Source organism: Ammospiza caudacuta, chromosome 2 (assembly GCF_027887145.1).
Source record: "Ammospiza caudacuta isolate bAmmCau1 chromosome 2, bAmmCau1.pri, whole genome shotgun sequence".
In the NCBI taxonomy this organism is placed as follows: domain Eukaryota; kingdom Metazoa; phylum Chordata; class Aves; order Passeriformes; family Passerellidae; genus Ammospiza; species Ammospiza caudacuta.
In genome coordinates, this window is record NC_080594.1 from 87,803,050 (window position 1) to 87,826,822 (window position 23,773).

General features: G+C 44.4%; 1 protein-coding gene across 1 annotated transcript; it reads right to left on the reverse strand.

Annotated features, from left to right (window-relative positions):
- Nucleotides 1-1,415: 1,415 nt before the first annotated feature.
- On the reverse strand, nucleotides 1,416-8,280 carry CHST7 (carbohydrate sulfotransferase 7). The gene has a single exon (XM_058800090.1). It carries the CDS (start codon nucleotides 8,026-8,028, stop codon nucleotides 6,625-6,627), a length of 1,404 nt encoding a protein of 467 aa, XP_058656073.1. The 5' UTR covers nucleotides 8,029-8,280; the 3' UTR covers nucleotides 1,416-6,624.
- Between the last annotated feature and the right edge of the window lie 15,493 nt (nucleotides 8,281-23,773).

Here is a 23,773-nt window from a genome sequence, read left to right on the forward strand (position 1 = left end):
TGCCCCAGGTGTGCCCAACCCTGAGTGCTGATCAAGTGCTGCACGGGAGGAAAAACAAACACTTGTGATCCATGGCTGAGAAGGAGCAAGAAAGGAGAGAGGGGCAGCAGACACTGAGCCTGACTCCTTCAGAGCTTGACTGTGCAGCACAGACATTGAACGCCTCTGTAAGAGCATGCATAGACAAGAGGTTTCCTGGCATTTTTAAAAAAGCTTATACTGAGAACAATAGATGTCAGTGATATGCACATGAGTCACTGCCAGAACTGGAACTTTTAAATCCAGTCTACAAACATCTGTCACTTGAACCAAGGACACGGACAAGGGCCTCCCCCAGACTCCTCTGTTTGGTGGCTGGTGGTAATGCCCATTGCAGAAGGGACTGCAAGGGCACTCCCAAATGGAGCTCAGGCAAAGGCAGCTGGGTGAGACAGCTCTCACATCATCCCTTTTACTCACAGACTGAGCCAAACAGTAGCAGAAGGTGGGAAAAGACTTCATTTTTACAAATTTGAGCTTTAAAACTTCAGTTTTGCAGGAGAGCACTTCCCATTCATCCCACCCCAATGCTGCTAGGAGAGCAGGGGTGCAGGTAATAGATTCCTTATACAGAGGGAAAGGGGGGAGTCTGGTTTGCAGGAGAAATGTGTTTATGTGGGCTGGGAAAGGTATGGGGAGGGCAAGGCACCAGTGCCCTGTGGACCAGCTCTCCACCCAGGGGCTGCTCCATGCCAGCTGTCTGCACAGCCATTTGAGCTGAAGCATGGCAAGAGCTGCTGTTGAAGAGTTACCAGTTCCCCCCCGCAATTTGCTCTCCGACTCACTCTGCTCTCCATCTTCCCTCTCTTCCTGCCCTGAGCTGTCTTCCTCTATCTCCTCCAAATAATACACTTGGGGCAATTCCCAGTTCTTGGTCCCTACTTCTCCTACCTTGCTCCCTCCATGTTCCTTCCTTTCCTCACACACTCCTAGCCAACCTTTCCAATTAAAGCAGTCACAACTTCCTGCCTCCCCTCATCAAATCCCAGTCCTTCATTCATCTCACACCCAAGTCCTTGGCCCAACAAATCCCACTATCCTCAAACAAAAGTGAATTCCTTTCCCCATTCCCTCATGTTAACCCCATCTGTCATCAATGTCTCCTCCCTCTCACCTATAGAATTTCCCATTATTAAGCACTGGAAAGCTGAACACTGGATTTGGGGGTCTTTGGGTGTTTTTGGGGGGGTCTTCCTTAGGAACAACTATAACAGGGAAAGAGGGGATAGGGAAGAAGGCATCAGTGGGAACCAGGAATGGCAGAATCCTCCCTGCTAAGCCCAGTGATGCAGCCCCTGCCATGATTACATGGTTTTGATTCCCTCTGTACCACACTGAGTTTTCTATGGGAAAGAAAGAGGTTTGCACATGCTCACTGGAGATAAGACCAATGCAGATTTTATTTGGTATAAAATAAAGATACACACACATACCAAAACCACTTTTACTGAGCACGTGCTATCCATTTTATACAAACATTAATATATTTGGCCAAATCAGAATAGAAAGCAGAGGTAAAAATAAAAACACAGGGGACATCCTCTACAAAGAGGTCATTTCCCCTACTCAAACTGGAGTTCCTGTCCCAAAACACTGAAGTGACAAATTATTTCAAAGAAATATCTTTGAGAATATTTGAACACAGGCAAAAGACCACCACATCCTAAATTAAAAAGAATATGCAACTGCTTTGACTGAAATTCCAAAAGACTTAAACCTTATGCCCATGACAAAAAGCTTCAGTCTATATACAGTTGAAGTTTGGCAAAGTTAGACCTTCAGGGCAACAAGTTTGGAAGTTCCAGAGAAGGGCTGGCTTCCCACTTAACAGAACAAGAAATGGCACTGCAGGTGCCCCAGGTTAGCAGCAGAGCTGAACATCTCAGTGCTGGAAGCAAGAATTTCACAGTACTCAATACCCAGACTGCAAGTGCTGTAACATTCACCAGCTTGCAGCCTGTTGTTCAGAGCTGAGGCTGCCAGATCTACGCCTCACCAACAAACAAAGGCCCCTCAATCACTGAAATCCATCACCTCAATGCGTTTGCATCCAGCTTTCATCTCTTTGAAACACAGCCAAGGGGACAGTCTGGACCTGGCCCCTCATTCCTCATTCACACACACACACTGCCAGAGGCGTGTTGAAAACTGCTAGTGCAAGGCCTGACAAAACGTATTTCTCCCATGTCATACTCCATGGTGGTAGGTGTCACATTAGGTGTCACATTAGGAAAGACAAAACATCTCAGGTAGTCCCAGTGCTGCAGGGATTGCATGGTGACTCTCAAAAATGACAGGCACCACCAGAGAGTCTCAGTGACAGCTCTCTGTGCTGAAGAAAGGAACCGAACATGCTGTTGGGCTTGTTGGCTCTCGGGGTTTAATTCAGCGCTTTAATTGTGTTACCATAACAAACCCAAAACTCTGCAGCATTGTTATCACTGAGCTTTATTGAAAATGGTGATACTGAGAACTTAATGCAGAAACTCAGGGCTTTTCTTGATGCCCAGACTGATGGGGGAGGAGGGGGCTAAAATGACTCATGCAATACTGAAGTTGTTAAATAAGTAACTCCACTTTTGTTAGATACTGCAACTGATATCAAACTATTTCTACTGTATCTGCAGTATGCAAGTACATACTGTGGATATCTACAAGGACTCCATACCCTAAGGAGTAGAAATAAGGCAGGGCCCAAGTATTTCTTGGCCCTGGACTTTCATAATTTCCCACAAGCAATGATGGCATGGAAGTATCCCAGCCTTTTACGAATAACTACAGTACTCAATTTTCTACCTCCCTTAACTTGGATGTGTGACAACCAGAAGTTAAGTAAAAACAGACAACAGAGTTGTCTTGTGAGCATTTGTCAGTTCTGTACCCATTTCCCACTATGACTTTTTAATAAATTAGTTGTTAATTCATTGTATGTGATGTAGCACAAGTAGGTAATTTTCACCAATCTCAGTCTGAAATACTAATACTTTATAGCTGAGTCCTGCACTGTGATTCTAAGCCTTTCAAGTTCAGGTTGGATATAAAAATGTGTTTACTGTTCTCTTGCTCATCATGCTCTCATGCTCTGCCCTAAATGAGCAGTTCAATTTTCTACACCATCTAGTAGAACTGTGACTTCACCTCAAACTGCCCAAGTCATAAATGTCCAGCTGCTCTCAAAATGCAGTCTAACTATGGGTGTCCTGCTTTCAGCAAGTTCTGGTTGGTTCCGAAGGTCTCTGCCACTGAAACTCCATGCTGGTTGTCCTAATCAGGCCTGTTTCTTCCTTTTCAGATAAATACCAACACTGACATTTGACAGTACATTTGCTTTTTCTTCAAGGCCTGAGTTTCAAGACCAAGTACATGCTGTAAGCACCCTGAATGATGCTGTCCAATGCCACCAAAACACCATGAAGAGAAAAATGGGATGCATTTGTTGGTGAGCCTTAGCTGTCCTCCTTGGCCAGAGGAATTTTAGAAAACCTTCCAGTGACTGAAGCACACATGTCACACCACCAGGCACCAAGCAACTGTCATCCACACACTGCTCTAAGATGTCTCTCTGGCCTGCTTGCTCCTTTCTCAGCTTTAGATATTCCCTATGGATTTTTAGATGAGTTTTCTGATGAATTCAGGTGCACAGAATACAAACCAAAAATTGCACTTGCTATATTTTGTACAGTTTGCCCAATGGAGCCTTTTTCACACTATACAAAAATTTAAAAATTAAAATAATCACTCACAGAGAGCAACCAGGCTAATGAACAGCTTGTGCTGACAGAAATAATTATTGATACAGAAAATGCATCCATCACAGAATATCCTGAGTTGAAAGAGACCCACAGGATCAGAAATTTCTATTCCAGGCCCTGCAAAGGACAACCCCAATAGTCACATAATGTGCCTGGAGCATAGTCCAAAAATTTACTGAGCTCTGTCAGGGTTGGTGCTGTCACCACTGCCCTGGGGAGCTGTTCCAGTGCCCAAACACCCCCTGGGTAAAGAACATTTTCCTAATACCCAACCTAAACCTCCCCTGACACAATGTCAGGCCATTCCCTGCATCCTGTCACTGATCACCAGAGAGAAGAGATCAGTGCCTGCCCCTCATGAGGCAGCTGTAACTGCAGTGAGGTCTCCTCTCAGTCTCCTCCAGGCTGAACAGACCCAGTGACCTCAATGTTCCTCACACGGCTTCCCCTCAAGGCCCTTCACCACCTCTGCAGCTCAAACATGGAAACAGTTTCAGAAAATACCAAATAATTTCCAGGAAGTGGATTTCCTCCCAGCTATAAGAATCAAGCTGAGCTAGATGATAACACTTCTTCGCTCATCATGATGAACCATTTTAAGTGAAATTAAGTGTGAATTTTGAAAGACTTACTTATCTACCACCGAAAAGAGCATGATGAGATTCTCTGCCAAGGTGAGGAGAATGCTTAACTGTTGCATCACACAATTCTGTGACTGCAACTTGCTAAGAACAAATCAGCAGGATATACTGGATTTTAATCTCCCATTCAATTTAAGAAAATAAGTACCATATCATCTTTTGGTATGCACAAAAATCTTACTTTCCAAACCAGTACAAGCCAGGCTAGGTATAGTCTCAGAAAAGCCTTCCAAAATAGGCTACCTGACACAGGTTATCAAGGCATTGTACAGGTACTAGCTATACAAATACCATCATTAAATGCCACTGGAACACTCAGAGACAAATTCTGGTGTCACAGGCACAGTGAGAGAATGCAGAAACATCCCTTAGATAATACAGAAGTTTTTCCAGCACAAAACATGACCCTGTAATTCTTACTTCAAGCAGAAGCCCAAGGTTGCAAAACTGAATGAAGTACGCTACAGAGAAACGGATATATTTGTTCAAAAATATTATTTTGACTACATTTTCCTGTCAGATAATGAAAGAAACCTGCTTCTTATGCTAACATACTCTCAGATGGGAAGATCAAGGGGAAAAAGAGCCAAAATAAATGAAGGTTCATCCTAACTTAGTGACATGCTGTACAGCATAACACTCAGAGCACAAAAATGTACAGTGCAATTCAAACACCTCCTCCATGATAACATAACATCTTTGAACTGCCTTTTTTTTCAGCACTTTATCTAAACACTGCTTTCTTCCTGATCCTGGATTATCCTCAATTTGAAACTCATATTCTGGGTTTGTAGTTGAGGACTGCATGTAAACATCCCTATAATCCTGTACACTCTCATGGAGCCATTTAAAGACTACCAGACTGTAACAGATTCAAAAGCAGTCTCTATGAAATTATGAAACTGCATCCCTAAATTACAACTGAACCTTCTATCCCCACATCAAGAAATTATTAAATAAAGTTACTTGCAGATACACACACACCCTTTTCTCACAGAAGTTGTAGGATATCTGCAGGAACATGTAATTTTAAAATCCAAAATAAAACTTCAGGGTTTTTTTGTTTGTTTGCTTTTTTAATGTATGATTTTATTTGGGAACTTCATGATTAATTGGTCTTAGCCTCTTAGGAAACACTTGTTTTTGTCCAGGAGTTGCCAGCTGAGAGGATGTTATTGTTTGGAAGGATGTGATCAGGAGGACCCTGTGCACGGCACAATGTGTCAGCGCGGAAGCAAGGGAAGAAAAGTGATTCTCTCATCTGAGAGAGAAAACAAAACGGAAATATTTGTCAAGCATTTGCCTTCCAGTTTCATTCACCCCTACACGTGTTCCAAAGAAACATGTCAGTCACCTGTGTCTCACATGAGTATCACCAAACTATATCAATGTATGTATATTTTAAAAAATCCTACATTCAAAACAGTTACAGATTTCTTTAGAAAAGCAAAGATTTCTGCCACAGACATCCTCAAAACACATAAGCAGGCAAATGCTTACCCTCCCTGCACTGCTTACCCTGCTGCTCAGAACGAGGGGCAGAGCTGGCCACGGTTCCCCTCCCCTACAGCACCAGCACTGAGCAGGGGCAGAGCCCATCCCTGCAGAGCAGGTTTGGGGCAGGAGAGCTGAGTCCTGCCCTGCAGCAGGCACCCTCCTCCTGCCGTCCAGGCCCCCCTGACCCCTGCAGCGACTTCACAGAAGCCTCTTGTTTCAGTAGCAGCAGGACAGAGGCCAGTGTGATCCAGAAGGGCAATGCTCCCACAGGAGCACCTTCCAGGCCCTCTAGTTCCTTGCTGAGAGTCTTCACCTGGGGGACTTTTAAATTTTCATGCAGTTTGTTTGTAGCATACCTGTTCTTTGTACACGATCACAATTTCAAGCTAAAAGGCTCCAAGAGTGATGCCGTACTCGGAGGACACCCCTTACCAAACCCTGCTCGTAAATGTAACATCCCCCGCCCTCTCCAGAAGGGAAACAGCCACAATGAGGCCACGGCGGCACGGGGGCCCGCACCCTGCAGCGCTGCCCGTACCCGAGGCGAGGCAGGTGTCCCTCAGCCGGGGCTGCCCTCAGGGAGCTCCCCGCCTGCCATGCCAGCGGTGACCCCCGCGCTCAGCTCTGCCCGACGGCGCCCGTCAGTCCGTCCGTCCGTCCGCCCTCGGGCCCGTCCGGGGCGTGCCGCTCGGGCGCTACCGGGCATCGCCGGCGCTGAGGGGGTACGCGAGGATGCTCATGGCCTCCCCGCACGCCGCCTCCACCTGCCGCACCTGCTGGCGGCTGAGGCGCTCCCGCCAGGCGTGCACGGCCTCCCGCGCGTCGCGGGCGGAGATGAGGAAGGGCCGGTCGGAGGAATAGGCGGCGCCGCGGGTCATGTTGACCACGAAGTCCTCCAGGGCCGGCGGCACGGACAGCCCGGCGAAGCGCAGCAGGCGGCGCAGCTCGGCGCGGGGCTCCCGCACCAGGTCCTCGTAGCGGAGCTGCGTGTAGCGGCGGCGGAGCCAGTCCGGGGCGCGCCGGGCCAGCAGGAGATCGCGGAGCCACGACTGGCAGATCACCTCCAGCGCGCCGCCGAGGAAGAACTCGGCGCGGTGCTGCGGCTGCGGCGGCCGCCCTCCGCCCAGCAGCCCGGGCGGCAGCAGGAGATGCTGCTGCTGGTGGCGGGCCGGGCCCCGCGGCTCGGCGCGGTGGCGGCTGCGCAGCACCTGGACGCTCTCCCGCAGCAGCGCCTGCCGCGCCTTCAGGCGGGAGTTGTGGACGGCGCGGGGGTCGCGGAAGAGCTGCACCACCCGCAGGTTGAGGCCGGGCTCCCGCAGCAGCGGCAGCAGCGCGCCCAGCTCCAGCAGCCGCACGTCCTTGATGACCACCACCGGGTACTTGCGGCACTCGGCCTCCAGCTCCCGCAGCGCCCGCGGCGGACACGTCTCCTCGCAGGTGGCGCCGTCGACGAGGCCGATCTCCCCGCGGGGCCGCGGGGCGGCGGGGCAGAGCGGCGGCGAGCAGATCACCTTGTTGGTCCGCCAGCCGAAGATGCTGGCCGTAGTGAGGTTGTCGGCGGCGGGCGGGGCGGGGGCCAGCGGGTCGCGGGGGCCGGACGGGGCGGTGTAGAGGCGCAGGACGGAGAAGTCGCATCGGAAGAGGGCGCGCAGCATGTCGCGGAGGGCTCCCTGCAGGCTCAGCGCGTCCCCCGGGTAGAGCGCCTGCCAAAGGTGCCACATGGGCTCGTACAGGTAGAAGACGTCGGGGTGCTGGTTGAAGAGCTCCCCGAGGAAAGAGGAGCCCGTTCGCCAGGTAGCGTGCAGGTAGATGTGCCGCTTCCCCGCCGTCCCCGCGCTGCCGTTACCCGCCGCCCCGGCCGTGCCCGCCTCATCCTCCTCCTCTTCCTCGTCCAGCGGCGGCCGCTGCTCCCAGCCCCACTCACTCAGCGCCTCCTCCAGGCTCGGGCAGCGCCGCAGCAGCGGCTCCTCGTCCGTTCGCCCGCGCCTGGCCCCGTAGTCCAGCGCGTAGGGCACCAACAGGAGCAGCAGCAGCGTGTACAGCACCAGCACCGCGGCGAAGCGGCGATGTTCGCCTCGCCACCGTCGCCGGCCCTTCATCGCTGGGGCTGGCTCGGACCCCAGCTCCGCCGACCCTCTGTGTGCCGGAGGGCGGCTCTTTGCGGAGAAGCAAAGTTAGCGGCGGCGGCGGGGATGTGGGCGGCGGGCGGTGCTCCCCGCCGGGGATCACGCCCACGGGCACTCCGGGCCGCTGGCCGCGCTCTGGGCCGCCTCCTCCCTCGCGTCCTGCTCCTCCTCGCAGCGCGACGCGGAAGCGCCCGCACCTGCCCCCGCTGCGCCTGAGGAGCCACTGCCGCCGGCGGGGCGCGGGCTGCCGCCGCCGCTGCTGCTGCTCCCGGTGCCGCTGCGCCCGGCTCCGGGCCGCCCCTCGCCCGGCCTCCCTCCCTCCTTCCCTCCCTCCCCCGGGCAGGGCCGGAGGGGCGGGCTCGGCACGGCGGGACTCACCCCCGCCCGGGAAGGGGCGCACCGAAAAGGAGGTGTGCTAGCCAGGACAACCGAGCGGCCGAGGGTGTCCCGAGGAGGAGTGGCTGGTCCTGCTATTCACCAGAGCTCCGGAGAAAGAACGAGCAAGACGCTACAGTAAGGAGAAGAGGTGCAAATGTATTTTTAGGGTAGACGACAGCTATTAAAATCTGCAGTGAGTTTCAGAAATGCTGCAGTTCTGCGCTGTAGAGAGCTGCGGGGTTTCTCAGCCACACTTTTGTCTACGTGTGTGTGCTGATGGGATGCGGACATCTCGATCATGACTCATTGCTCCAGTTTTTACACCTATGAGTTCCATAGCTGTCTGAGCAGGTCACCCTTTGCAGCTGGAAGGAAGAAATGAGACTCCACAGAGGGACATTCAGCCTATTGTGGATGTCTTCCTGATAGTCCTCTTTATTAACTACAGTAGGAGCATAAAGTTACCAGTTCCAATGTAGACTTCTAGTTTTTTGTAATCTAAGATTATTTGTAATCTCCTGGGAAATGGAAAGTCAATAAGATGGTGACTTCAGGTGTGTAAATTAAAAGATACAGTCTCAGAATTTCCAGCCCAGCCCCTGCCTGACCTTGAAAGATACTCACCTAAGGAGATAGACCATGATCCCATGTTCCTGGTCCAAGCATCCAGCTGTCAGGAGAGTGAGGTCCCTGTCCTGCTGATGGTGTAGTGGGAGCTGCAGACAGTCCTGATCATTAGGCAATAGGTGGCATCCTCTGTAAAACACTACTAATATGTAAGTATGGTGTGCAGGGCGAAATTCAGAGAGGATAACACAATTCTTGCCCTTGGTGTATGATGCTTTGACTCCCAGAAGAGTCTTTGTGGTATTTAAGCACCTGTGTTTAGACACATGACACCACATGCAACAGAGAACAGAAACAACCCATTAGTTTCATGGGTTCTAAAAATGCTCCATCCATACAGATATACAGATACACAGCCTGAAGATGCTGGACATAGTTTGAATGTCCAGTTATTAAATAATAATCTAATTTTGAATTTCTCAGGCAAAGCACAAGCATCACAAATCAAGGTGAGAGAGAAAAAGCATGCTTCTCTTCTGTCCAGCTGGTGAGCCAGTTGTCTGCCTGCTAATGCTTTACTTACCCCATGTTAATAAGTGTTAAAGACTGGGCTTCCTGCCCTTTATAGCGTGCTGAGTGAGTAGATGGTGCCAAACAAGATTTGTGAGCTCCTTAGCAGAATGTCGAAATTATAGCATTGGAAAGGAAATTCTGCCACGACATACATTTCACTGCTTATGTCTTTAAACACCAAGATACACCAGTATCCCACAATTAGCAGTGTAAGTTTCACCTCTGACTCAATAATACCAGGATTTCATCCAGACTCTCAAACAGCTAAAGGAGGACAACAGAATAAAAACACACTTGCCAAAATCAGGTTGCAGTCTTGCAAAAAAAGTCTCTTCCCCATCCAAAAACCATTTATACTTAGTATTTTGAGAATCTTCAGTGTAGCTGACTTGTGTGGCATCATGCAAAATAGTAATTTAGATAGATTTACCAAGATGGGATCCTGAGAAGTGCCAATGAGAATGGATGACTCTGAGATGCTGGGATTTCCCCTTTGTAAGACAAAATACTGGATTGGCAGTAGCATGAGCACCAGTGATGGCCAATGAGCCATGCTGCAGGACATGTTACTTTAAACTCATTTTGTGTGAGTTTCTGTGACACATACTTAAGCCTAAGAACTAAAATCAAAGTCTTAAACCTGCTTAACTGGAGTGAAGCTATCTTGTAAAGAATCAAACATCTCACAGAGTAAGACAACCCATCAGAAAAATGCAAAACCATAGAAATAAAACTATGTACATCTTACGCTGATTTTTTTTCAGAGAGTGGAGCTACAAACTTCTGTGGCAATTGTTCTAGAAAAAATGAAAGATGCAAATAGCTTTATCACAAGTTACATATTTAGTAAAGATAAAACCACAGTTGTTAAAAGATTATCAGATCAAAAAAGAATGACAGTAAATGTTTTGTTCTGCACCTTCACAACGGGTTCCTCTGCTGCAAGAGGATTAGGCTGTAAGTGTTTACTTCAGTTGTTTTGGTTTACAGCTGTTTGTGGAACAGGGAGATTCCAGCAAAGCCAGTATTTATTTTGTCACCCAGCAGGTGTCTGAGCTAGACTTGTAACCGTTGAGCTCCAGCCTTCCTGAAGAAAGTGCCTGCTTCTCAAGAAGTACCTAATTTGAGCATTACAGAGTGGACTGCTGCTCTGCATAGAGTGGGAAGAGGTCAGCTTTCTCTTTTCTCCATTTTCAGTTCCATACTGCATTGTCTCTTCAGCACAGACAAGAGAGATGATTTTTCACTATTTAGGCTTTTTCTATAAACCATGAAGACACCATTTAAATATACAAATGATCTGCATCTCCTTCTAAGATCAGGAGAATTCTGCACCCAAGGGAGACAGCCAGGTTCTTCTTCACTGATCTGTGAAGCAGTCTGCCCATTTGACATCTAGCTCTTGCCATTTTTTGGTGATAATTCTATGCTTAATATTATTTTGTAAAGAGTGAGGGAAAGAATATAGGCATAACATGTTCGGCATACTTTAGTATTGCGGTATTTCCTTTCTAGTTTCCAAGCTTGTCACTGTAAGTACTGGCTGTTTTTAATATAACATAACATTGGCTTCCTGTGTATTATCTTTCTAACTTAATTTTTGCTCTTCTGTCTCCCACGGTGCTTCTACTGTCAAGAGAGACAGTAAATGCTGGAATGCAGCATTTCAGCCTCAATAATTTTTATCTTCTCAGCAGAGGCTTCAAAATAGAAATAGTTGCCTCTATATCTTGCAATCTTTCAGCTCTCCCATGCTCTTGTCATTTTCACAGAGTACTTTGTGAGTAAAAATAGCTTGATTTGCTGATAAAATTAAACATGCTTTGCACACGGAGCACCGCCCTCAAACATCCTGACTGTTAATGAGCTCTCTGCTTGCACATGTTGTCACTCACAGGCTTCAGCCAAGAGGAAGTCCGCGGTTAGTAGCAGCTTAAAAACCTTCCAGAAGCCAACAAGCTAGGACAAATGTCCTTATTTTGGAAGTTCCTTTGTCATCAGATGTTCCAACATGTGCAATACCACATGTTTCGCATATGGGACTAGACCTAGTAGCTCACATTTTAGAAAGGGCATGTTGAGAATAATGGGAAGGACAAGCTGGTCCAGGTGAGATGGCTGGTGCAGAAGGGACTTTTTTCAGTATAGTTTTCCCCAAAAGTGGAACAGAGATTGAGGACCTGAAAAAGGTCAAAAATGTCACGGAAATTCTGAGAGACTCAATGGAAATTTAGAGGATCTGAAGAAAGCGGAAAGTAAGAGAAAAGCAGAGTAGACTTCTAATCTGGGGCTGGTAAGCAGTTGGGTGGAAGTGGCTTCAAACACAAAGCCACGTTTAGAAGGTAGCTTTCTGCATGTACACCTGATGTGACTGTTGAGCATCTGCAAGGAAGACAAGGAAATGATGCAGGAAAGTGTAGCATTCTAAACCACCTCGGTCTTGTGTACCGATCATTACACTGGCACAAGTCCAAACTCTGAGTTTCTCTGTGGGCTGATTTGAGAGAAGTAGGTGTACAGTTACTGGTCACAGCTAGCACAGCTTTGTGAGAGGAAAGTCCTGCTTATCAAACCTGATTTCCTTTTATGATTTCTTTTTATGACAAGGTAACCCACCCAGGTGATCAAGGATTTGGATTTCAGTAAAGCTTTCAATACTGTTTCTCACAGTATCCTTCTGGACAAAATGTCCAGCACACAGCTGGATAAACACATGGGTGAGGAACTGGCTTACAGGTCAGGCATTACAGTGAACACAGACATCAGACTGGTGACCTGTCACTTGTGGGGCTCTGCAGGGCTTTATCATAGGTCTTGTGCTCTTCCACATCTTCATAAAGGTCTTGCATGCAGGACTGGAAGGGACACTAAGCAGATTTACAGACAATACAAAACTGGAAGGAGCTGTTGCTTCCCTCCAAGGCTGGAAGGCCCTGCAGAGAGACATCCAACAAATCAGGGGGCTGGGCAATCACCAACACTATGAAGTTCAACAAGACAGTCCTGGATCTGCACCTGGAATGGGGCAGAATGTATGGACAGATTGGGGAATGGGATGCTGGAAAGCAGCACCATGGAAAGGGACATGGGGGTCCTCATCAAGTTGAACATGAGTCACCAGTGTACCCCTCAGACTGAAGGAAGAGGGCAGTTGAGTTTGGGGACCAACAGCATGTGTGGAGTGAGAAGGGAGAGGATGCATTGCTCCTGCCTCCCAAATTTCTCCAGTTATTCCTAAGAACTGGTGAAGTTGTAAAGTTAGGCCTGCTGCTGCTCTCTGCTTCCTGACATTGGGGCTGGGTACAGGGAGTGAGCTGAGAAGGGGTTCAGATGAAGCCAAATTCAGCACTGCAGCCTGTGTTTGGGCTAAGGGATGCTTGGTAGCCCAGTGCAGCATCACTGAACCAGCTGCAGCAGCCTGATGTCTACCTACCTAGGAGAGCTCTTCTATGCCCAAGAGAAGCACAGCCATTTTGTTTCTGCTTTTGATTTATTTAAAAATTAAAATATAACAAATATACTACACTGTAAATGTCAAAGTAGAGATTGTCTGTGGCTTTCCAAGAATGTGAAATCTGAGTATTGAAATGGCAAAAAACAAAAAAAAAAAAAAAAAAAAGGAAGCAGGAAGGTTTGGGGTTTTTAAATTTAAAACATGGTTATATCATCAGTGATCTTGTGAGTTCCTCTGACTTCCTCTAAGAAAGAAGCTAATGCCATCATTGAAGATGATAGAAAATGCTACTAGGAAATGTAACAAGAAAATGCAGGAGGTGGAAGGCAGAGCAAAGTAAGCTTATGTATTTGTTGAGGTTCAAGAGGAAACTCAGAAGCAAGTCTGTTAGTATTTATAAGAGTGTAAATTCAGACAAATCAGCAACAATGAAAGAAAAAACCATCTATTCTGTAATCCAACTCGATGCTAATGTAACTTGAGTTTTCCTAAATTCTGCCAAGGATGACTGTAATCTGAATACTTTAAACCTCTCCCCTGCAGAGTGGGCTCTGTTGTCCCATTAGCAGAAAGGCACTTCTCTCACAGCCCAGAAACACTTACACCACACCAGTAGCCAGCACCTCCATCACACTGCCTGGCCATTAGCAGTAGCTGCCACAGTAAAATTATTCCTGTGGGTAATGTGTTTGGGGTTTCACAGCTTTGAGTACTAGAACAACCTCTATACTAAAATGTGTGGGAAATAATAGTTTTTAATGGCAAAAACTGTGACTCTTTCTCTGTTTTCTCTCATTGTCACAGGCTTACTATTAGTGAATTGGAGATGCTGATTAACAGCAAGCTTTCGACACTCAACAAGTTAAGCCATTGTGTTGGCATAATTAGGGAACTGATTCTTTCACAGTTCACTCAAGCGAAGAAAAGAACTAGAAAATTTAAGACCTATTTTTAAAGGGAGATTTTTCCCCCCAAAGTAACCGCTCTGATAGCTATTGTAACAAAATACTTGCAATTCTCCTGCACTTCCTAAGACAACACTTTCATGCACAGAATATAGTTTTTGGACTGAGCATCTATCTGCCTTTTTATTCACTTCAGTCATATGTGCAAATCTGTACTGACATATGCAAATGAAAATGCTGAGTGCTCAATCACTGCACCTACTTTATAAATATGTCCCACCAAGTTTTCTAAATATAATTTTGCAAATTCAGAATTTCAGAATAATTTCTGCAAATTATTCCCAAGAGATATTACTGTGACTATATGGAAGAAAGACAAATGCCAGAATGAATAATTCACTTGAAACTTAATCTTGTATATGCTTGTGCCAGATTATTTAACTTTCATGAGGAAAATGTTAGTAGGCAAAAAGATATTGATTCTGAGAAATTCCTGGGTTCCTGGAACCTCTGGGAACCAGTTTAACTCCCTGCCTGTCATTACTGGTTATTAATGAGGAAGGCTTCTCTGGGCTTGTTATGCTGTTAATTGGGGGTGTTCAAGTGGAATGGTAGTCAGCAGTCCACAATTTATTTTTCCAGCTGTCTAATGAGTGCAGCAGATTTGAAAATTGGTGTTAGTCTCTTGCTTTGGGCCCTCACTACAAGCTTTACAAAATTTGTCCAAAGCAATCATAGCACAACTAGGCACCTGCAGCACATAATTTATTTAGTGAGACGTCCCTATGTCTGTATGCTGTAAACAGTGGATGAAAACCATTTTGGTTTTACTGTAAACTTCTGTAAACAAAGAACTTGTACACTGCTTTCTATAAAGAGATGTTTTCTCTGGGCAGTTTTTGGTATGCAAATGTTGATCGTCAGGCTTTGTTACTTTAGCTACATAGACAATTTAATGCAGTTTTAGGTTTTATATGACTGTGAAAATTGCCTCACGAAATTTACTAAAGCTTTAGCACAGAAATCATCTGCTCTTCAGTAGCTTCACTCTAATTATACTAGTAGAAAAAAGAAGAGAAAACACACAAGCCTAGCTCATGAAACAAGTGGGTTAATAGGAAAAAAAACACCAGAGTGAAAGGTCATTACAGGATATAGAGGTTGATTTTCTAAGGAGAGATAACTGTTGTTTGAGCTGAACAACAACAAAAAAAGTTACATGCAATTGCTGAGCTGCTGCAAAAATTTATTTCAACCATGCAGCTCAAAGAAAAAATATTCAAATACATCCTGAAAACTTCAAGCTGATCTCAGCACAATACTCCTCAGGTTCTCATAAGAATTGGGCTGACTGTGGAAATGTTCTGGGAAAACCCGACCCTCTGTCCAGGAGGTTTCACACATTATTTATTAGATGCTGGACTTTGCTGTATGCAGAAGAGCATGTAGGCATTGCTGGTGTCAAACCAGGCTGCTCCAGCTTCCTGGCCATGAGGAATGGCCAAGGCTGGAGCATGTATTTGAACTCCCTACACCTCTGCTCTGCTTAAAGGAAAAGTTATTCTAGTTTCTTTTGCTGTATTTCTTGGTGGTGGTGGTTGATTTTTCCTTTGTTCTTCCTTCACTGTCTTCTTACCTATAGGGTTTTTTTATGTTTATCCTCTCGCTGGATGGTCCTGTCACTCAGCCTCCAAGGAAAAGTATTGATGCATTTGAAGCTGAAGCAGCTGCCCAGGCAGGAGCTACAGAGGACTGTTCATGTTTTTTTGGTACTGTGGCGAAATGCTCCTACTTTACATCTTGTTTTGAGAATAGTCATACTTTGTGGTTTTACTGGGTGGAGATTTTTATTAGTGATTTCTCCTCCAACCTACCACTGGGAAATACCCCTGAAAACACTGCAAGACTACTGGCAAAGCAGGAAGAAAGTTTTACTAAATTTTCTAATATTTTAATTATTTGAAATTGTTGTCACAGCTGCCTCCATCTGAGTTCTGAGGAAGGTAAGTTATCTCAAGCAAGGTAACTCTAATGGGGACCTTACCTGACTGATGGGTAAGGTCAGAAATGGGGTTGAAATGGGATCCTTGACTAAGGGAGGGTGGGGGAACCCCATAGGATATAGCAGGGACAGGGGCTCAGCATTTTGTAACTGACACTTTTCTGCACCTTTGGCTTTCATTTCTGCTGAGAGTCACTTTGCTGACACCCACCTTCATCTGAGCTGAGCTGCTGCTGAAAGGGACCAGGCTTTCCCACTTGTACTCACTCAGAGTTGCTAAAGCACATACTAGTGAGTTATTGTCTGTATATCCCCTTGCAAACGTAACACAAACATGGCAGGGTCTGTCTTCTGTCTTGATGCACACACAGCTGTTTTGCAAAGGGGGTGGGATGTCCTCTTGAGTATGGGGACTGAGTAAAATAACTTCACCATGAAGAGTCATGCCTGCTTCCAGACTTAGTCAAAGTAGGGATCTAAACAGTTGCCTTACATTTTAGTTATTTTGGGGTTTTATCTATGTGGTCTTGGTGATAAGCTTCCAAACAGTTTTCACGCAAAGTCAGGGTCTATGGAATGACTTGAAATAGAGGCATTTCTTAGCAGTGGCATGACCTTGTCTCTTGAGTGACTCAGCCATAGCAGACTTTCATCTGCAGAGCACTGAGGACCTTCCCTGAGGCTCTGGTTTAAGTCATCTCCTGAGGCACACCTCCTAAAAACACAGACTTGGTCAGGAGTACCTGGCCCTCATCCAGCTCTTCTGGACCCTGGCATCAGTGACTTACTGATAGTTACTGAGGATATCAGTCAATTTAGCCATGCCTGGTACTTAGAGAAACTCCTCAATGTCAGTTCCTTCATTCTTCATCCATTTTGTTTCTTGCTCCTATAAAACTAGGGTTTTTTTTTTTTCTTTTCAGTATGAACTGCCTTTATTTAAGACTATCTTGGGCTTTGATGCACTACACCTTCACTGTACCATCAAAAGGGTTTTGTAGGGAAGTCTAAATCATCACTTTTCACAGTCATTTGGCTTTACTGACTTGAAGGGTTCAGATGAGCCCTAGGGATTTCTCAGTGCCATCCCTCTTCCTCTGGGGAATACTGACAGTTATTCTGCAAGCAAGCCAAATAGATCTGTTTGCTTAAATGTTTTGTCTGGGATCTAAGATGCTCTGTGTCTATTTACTTTGTTAACTTACCTTTATCCTGTGGGAGTCCTAAAAAATTGAGTTTCTCTTTAAAGGGCTCCTGCAAAAACAATTAAAGTAATTAAAATTATCTCTGTTTGTGTTAAGAGACCTGTTTTCCTTCCCTCCATGGCCCAAATAAGAGCTTCCTGTGATCTGAGTTCCAGCAGGCATGTTGTAGGATGGAATTTTACTCTCTCAATGACAATTCCTTCTGTCCAACAACATGCTCTAGTAAAAATTTAATGTCTTTTCTGACTTAATTAGTGATGCTTCCAAATGTCTCCTGATGAAAGTAAAACTGGTGTCAAGACCAAAGTTGTGGTTTTGCTGAATGCTGTCTCAATTTCTGCTGCCATTGAATGGGAAGACTGTCAAGAAATTGAAAATAACTTGATGTGCTTAGTAATTATAGTGACAAATCTCAAATTTTCAAAGGATAGAGATTTGTCAGTCATCAGTACCCTCAGCAGTCAGTAGGTAAGTAAGCATCTTCACAGCTGCAAAAATACATAGGTTTTCACTGTAATCCAAAACACCTTGAACAGCATTTATAGGAAATGAAAAGCAGAAAAGAATTGTAAAATTAAAAATATGTTTATCTTTTTCAGTTTGGGAAATAAAAAAACAATCAAAATGAAAGTGCACCTGGCTAATATTTCAATCCCAAGTAATTTCCAAACAAACTGAACTGGTATCTTTCTGTTATAATTTTAAGATGCATAATTTTGAAGTCCGGGAATCAAAAAGGACTCATTTTCTTCGTGTCTCTTTGAACAATATAAGTTTTATAACAAACTAAACCAAATTACTTAAAACCAGAAAGGGTATTTCCTGTCTACACCTCACAGTTCTCCTGCTTTTATTAACTCTGTCTGCTCTTTTCCCTTTCTGTGTCAGCCTGCATCAGTCCAGAAGGAACATCTTTGGAAGGATGTGCTTCTGGATCCAAAGTCTGGATGTGGCTACAAGAATCATAATCTTAATAACAGGAAATGGCTAAAGTTTCATTTTGATAGAGTGGTGTACTCATCTGTGTTACCTACTGACAGAAATGTAATTTATTATGTGTCTCTGATATAAAAGATGTATTTTGTAGTTGAAACACAATAAAATTCAATCAGTTACAGATCTCCCTTTAGCTTTTACACAGATAGGATTATTCCTGTTGGTCTCACATTACTATCACAGAGACTTTATAATATGAACATGAGAAAAATAGTTTCAGTAGGTCTTGTAACAAACATTAATTAAACAAGAGCACACAACACTCTCAAATCTCCAGGCTATTTTAGATGCAAAGAACTGTTCGCAGATTTTCTTGATGAAAATATTTAGGATCTTGTTAAATCTGGGGAAAATTTTCTCACCTACACTCTCCTGCCTTACTGACAGCTTTTTTTTTTTTTTTTTTCCTCCCCCAGTCACACCACAAACTCTAGAAATCACTGTGCAGCTGGGGACCTCCCTGCAGCTCTGGTTGGAGTGCTGCTGATACACTCTGAGCTTCTGCAGTCCTTGAACTTCTGTTGGCCAACCCTGCTGCCTTTCCAGCCATCCTGGACAAACTTAACATGGTTAGTTGGACATTCTTAGACCAATTGCAGGAGCCCTGCTGATCAGCATATTCACTGCAAATCTGACATGCTTGAAAGATGCTGAGACTTTGGAACTAATCTTTTTGGCTGTGTCTTTTTGGCTGCTGATGTTGGCTGGGCTGTGTATAGACATGGGCCTCTTACACCTGGCATGTGCAAAGCTGTCAGTGCCCTTGTTGCAACAAAAAAAGAGAAAGAACATGGCTATGGATGTCCCTTTGGCAATGATAATAATGACTGAAAATAAAAGGTGAGAGTAGCTGGGCTCACTGACTCTTTCCCCAGCACCTGGGATTCTGGAAGGGCAAAGTCTGGCACTGCAGACAATGAGCTCATCACATAAAATGATGTTTTCTTGCTGCTTCAAGGTGAACTGGAGAGCATCTGGGAGGCTTAGCTGTTGACATTGGCACACTTTCCTGTGATTTTCTGTTTTGAGGAGTCTGGAAAGTCAGTCTCTCCTCAAATATTAGATGCCTCAGACACACTTGATTATTTTTTTGGGGTTTTGCACAATCAAAACTGCAAGATTTACAGATCAATCAGGTAACAGGATCGTGGCCACTTGACTTTGAAGCAGAGCACTAAAAATGCAGTCATTTTTATGCAAGCAACTGGAAAAGTGCTCACAATTTTCAACATTATAGACTGCTGTTCTGGTTTATTTCTTCAGAAAAGTATTATGACATATACAAGCAAGTCCTTAATTTCTCAGCACAGCCTTATCACACTGAATGGTCTGAAAACCACATTGCCTTTGTTTTAGTAAAAGTCATTACAGAAATTGCTGTTATGAAAAAACTCTAACACAACAAAGCTGGATGCTCAGACATCAATTCATTGAAAACTTACAACAAAGAACTAATGATTTATTTAATCAACTCTTCTTTTCTTTAGCTGTACTTAAAATCAGAAGACTACACATGCTCACAGTAGCATAGCAAATTGGGGTAACCTTCCTGTTCCAAACTGGGTCATTTATCACCTGACTAATTTCTGAAATCTTGGTAGAGGAAAATGACACGAAACCTTACCAAAAAGAAACAATATCACAGATACACCTACTCCTAGGACATCTTTCTTCTGACATGAGCCTGTGCCTCAGCAGCTGCAGGTGACATACCACCACCCTGCAATGGTACTTACGAGCTCACTGCTTTTACAGCTGGTGCAGGCTGATTGTTATTGGGATTTTGTACCTGAGGCAAGTCTGACTTGGCCATGAAGCTTGTAAGTCCACAGAGGGTTTTAAGGGTGTTATGTTTAAGATAATGACTAAATTAAAATCCTACTGCTCAATTTGAAAAATCCCCTGTGCCAGCAGGATTCTAATTTGTTCAGGCACTTTGGCAGAAAACATCTGCTGGAAGTTGCTGGCATGATTGAAGGAGGGTATCAGAGCAGACTGCAAAATGTCGCCTGCTACAGCAGGGTGGTCTTTTTCATATTTAAAAATACATGAATATGCCAGTGCCTCTCATTGCTATTCTGATATGTCCCTATATTTAAGTGAGTTTCAGCTATGAAATGCAAATGATGACAACGATTTTCTGGTTAAGTGCCAAAGGCTTTGCAGTGATATTGCAGGCACCTGAGTCTGGAATATCACTAATATTTCTAATTGAGACCTGAGCATGGTCTCAATGTTTGCCTGATCCTCTTTGTCCTCAGTGCTATGTAATATTGCAAATGGTTTCATCCTGCACAGGGTTGAGCCCTCTCACTTCTCTGTTTCTGCTGAAAGTGAAACATGGTCCTGCCATGCCAGAAGAATTTAAATTATATTCTATTGTATTGAGCTTATATTAATCTACTTTAGTTTTATTTTAAGTGCAGTGGTGTAGTCATGCAGCTATACCGTCTTATAAAAAAATTAAAGTAGGCTCCATTTAAGAGAATAAAAGCTTGGAATGCTGGCTTTGTTAATTAATTAAAGTTCATTGCAAGGAATACTTAGGATTTGAATGTCCTAGTAGAAAGTGCAGATTTAAAGAATGGTCAGTGACAGCCCCATAGCAGATAGTGTGTTGTTACAGATAAGGCATGAAGGTAGGATTTAGGCTATGTGGATGCCATTGCCTTTTCTTTTATACTGAATTACTGCATGGCTTGGGACCAATTTGAGCCTCTCAGCATTTGTTTGTGTTGATCCTGACTGGGAATACTACTGTAATGAGTGTAATACAGACAATACATAGCTCTTTGCAAGAATTGAAAACACTATTATCATTAAAAGAACACAACACAAATATCCAGGTTTCAGAGTAAATTGGAAATTCAGTGCTCCTCTAGCCACACCATCTGCTCAGGCCTACAGGCAGAGCAGGCTGGTGTAGTATCTAGAGATAAAACAATTTGTAGCACAGGGGAATAAAAGCATTCTGCAGTGGACATATTAAGCTGCTTTTTTTCACATTCTAATCTGTTAATCATGCACAGGGCTTAAGTATAGCTCAAGGCAGACCAGAGCTTGAATGATTTAATTTTGTGCTATTTATTGAACTGGATTTAATTTGAAGATATGTTGTTACCTACTACTCAGCAGTTCTTTAAAAAATGCATGTCTGTAATGAGATTTCTGCCATGAATCAGGGATTGTGTTTAAAATGGGTCACAGGGCTGGTCTTTCCAGGCTCCTGCAACAGCAGCTGCACTTCCAACAATCATGCAGGTTAACCTTTGCAGGATTCACTTGAGGGGCAGATCTGGGGGCACCCCTTTTAAAGCAGTACCTTCCACCCTTGTTTTTTTTTTTTAATTTTTCATTTGCTTAAAGCAGCTGCAGCCAGCAGAGAAAGCAGAGAATAAACATTAAAAGAGAGAGTCATGTTTGGAGGTGAGGACATAGATAGTAAATCTGAACTAGGCCACTGAAAATGGAAGCTCTGCCAGCCAGGAGAGAGTCCACAGAATTCCTGATGGGAAGGGCAAAGTCCCCAGTTTCAGAAAGTGCAAAGGGTTGAGATGCTGAGAATCCATAAATGTGGTCTAGCATTTGTAATGCTTTTTTGGCCTAGTGTTTGTAACTGCTTATGACATCACAGCAAATCTGAGAGGGAAAGAAACAATCAAACATGTAAATATGCCTTGGGATGAGATTAAAAAACACCGAAATAATGGAGACTATTAAAGTGTGCTGAAAAGCAGTATCTATGAATTTAAAAAATTGTGCTTTTCTAGTTTCTGGAGGGCTGTGGGCTCCTCCTGTGATGTTTTTACTAGAAAAGCATTACTTGATTATTTTTTTCCCTTGTCTATTTATGTGAGCAACTTTAGAGTTGAATGCATCAAATACCAGAAAATTCACTGGCCAGGCCTGGAGATGCTGCACTTGTTCAGGGTAGAGTCAGATAGACTGGAGGCATTGCAAGATCTGGGACAAAGTGATTTCAAACTGATTGGTGTCCACACCACGTCCTTGCTGATGTAGTGCACAGGAGTCCATGGTTTTTAAGATTTATTCCTAGTTTGCATCAATCATGCTGTGACATCTGCTGCTGTTCCTTAGCTCATCTCATCCATGGGACTTGGAGGTGCTGAGCAGCAGCAAAGCCTGTCTGCTCCTTCAGGACAGTGATTGTGGGCAGTTGTGAGCATGGCACGTTCCTTTGGCTAGGAACATGGGGGAAACACTTCTGTAAGGAACTAAAAAACTAAGCAGCATTATAATAAAATATTAAATATGCCTGGTAGATAATCTACTTCCTTGCCACATAAGCCAGTTTGCTTCATTTAGCACAGTAAAAGATACAGGTATTACCTTTCATGATTACCTAATTTCAAATTGGATAGCGAAGTGAGGAATCAGATCCCTCATGAACTAACTGTATCAGCAAAGTAATAAAGAGAGTGAATATAAAATTGCCAATGCCAACCTAATGCATTCCTTTTGCTCTCTCTATCTGACTGTGTTTTGGAGTCAGAAAAGGAATAGTTTCAACAGTCACCAAAAATTCTGACATTTTGTTTTTCTTTCTTCTCCTTCTCTTCTTAATTTTCTCTTTATCATGATCCTGGCTTGCTTAACAAAATTTATTTGTCTAGTAAATGTACATTTTTGATATTGTCACTGTACACCCAAGTATTTTCCTTGGATTTACCCATAAAATCCTCAAGACTGAAAGAGCTGAAAAGAGAAAGGGCACACAAAGTAATATAAACCTTTTCTTCTGAGCAGGCATTTGTCTAATACAGCTGCCATGGAAGTCCACCTGTCCAAGCTACCTTTTAACACAGCAGTGTTTTGGGCAAGTGAAAAAGGCTACATCTCCTAGCTGTTTTGGTTTTCAGGTTTTTTGTTGTTGTTTTTGGGTGGGTTGTTGTTTTTTTGTTTTTTAGTTTATTTTTGAGGGTTTTTGGGGGGTTATTTTTTGTGGGTGTTTTTTTTTGGAGAGGGGTTGGTTTTTTGGGTTTTTGATTTTTTTGTTTTGGTTGTAGTTTTTTTGGCTTTTTTGTTTGGTTGTTTGGTGTTTCTTTCCCAAATTCATTAAAAGTATGGGGGAATTTTTAAGGGTTTTTTTTGGGGGGTGGGAATTATGGCCATCACAGGTCACGATGCTCCTGGAGGGCCAAGACTGCATTAAAACACAAATTTAAAGAATACTGAAAACTAAATTCTGTGATGATTACAAAATGTATTACATTTCCTCTGTAATGCAATCAGCCTATGGGCAGTTGGATGCTGTATCTGACAGCAGTTACAGAGGAGCATTTTCTTTTCCTCACACCTCCATATTTCTTCACACCCCACCAGCCCACTTTAATCTCAGGCTCATAAATGGCTTGGAGATGATTATGCTTACTCCTCTGAGTTGATCTATTTCCAGAAACTAGTGGCAGAATGAGGCTTTCAGGCAAATAACGTGATCTTTTCCTAGTTAGTTGTTTCTTTGGCCATCATAGTCTCCTCAGAAACATACCATTTTTGTTGTTTCCTTTTCCTATGGCAGCTGCATGTTCATTCCCTCCAGCCTGAGGCACTTTATATTCCTCAGTGGCTTGGACATCAGTTCAGCACCTGTTTCTCTGTCCACAAGGGATAAAAACCA

Bases quoted from the DNA above. Each gene is read 5' to 3' on its own strand.
- CHST7 (XM_058800090.1), bottom strand. From the start codon at position 8,028: ATGAAGGGCCGGCGACGGTGGCGAGGCGAACATCGCCGCTTCGCCGCG.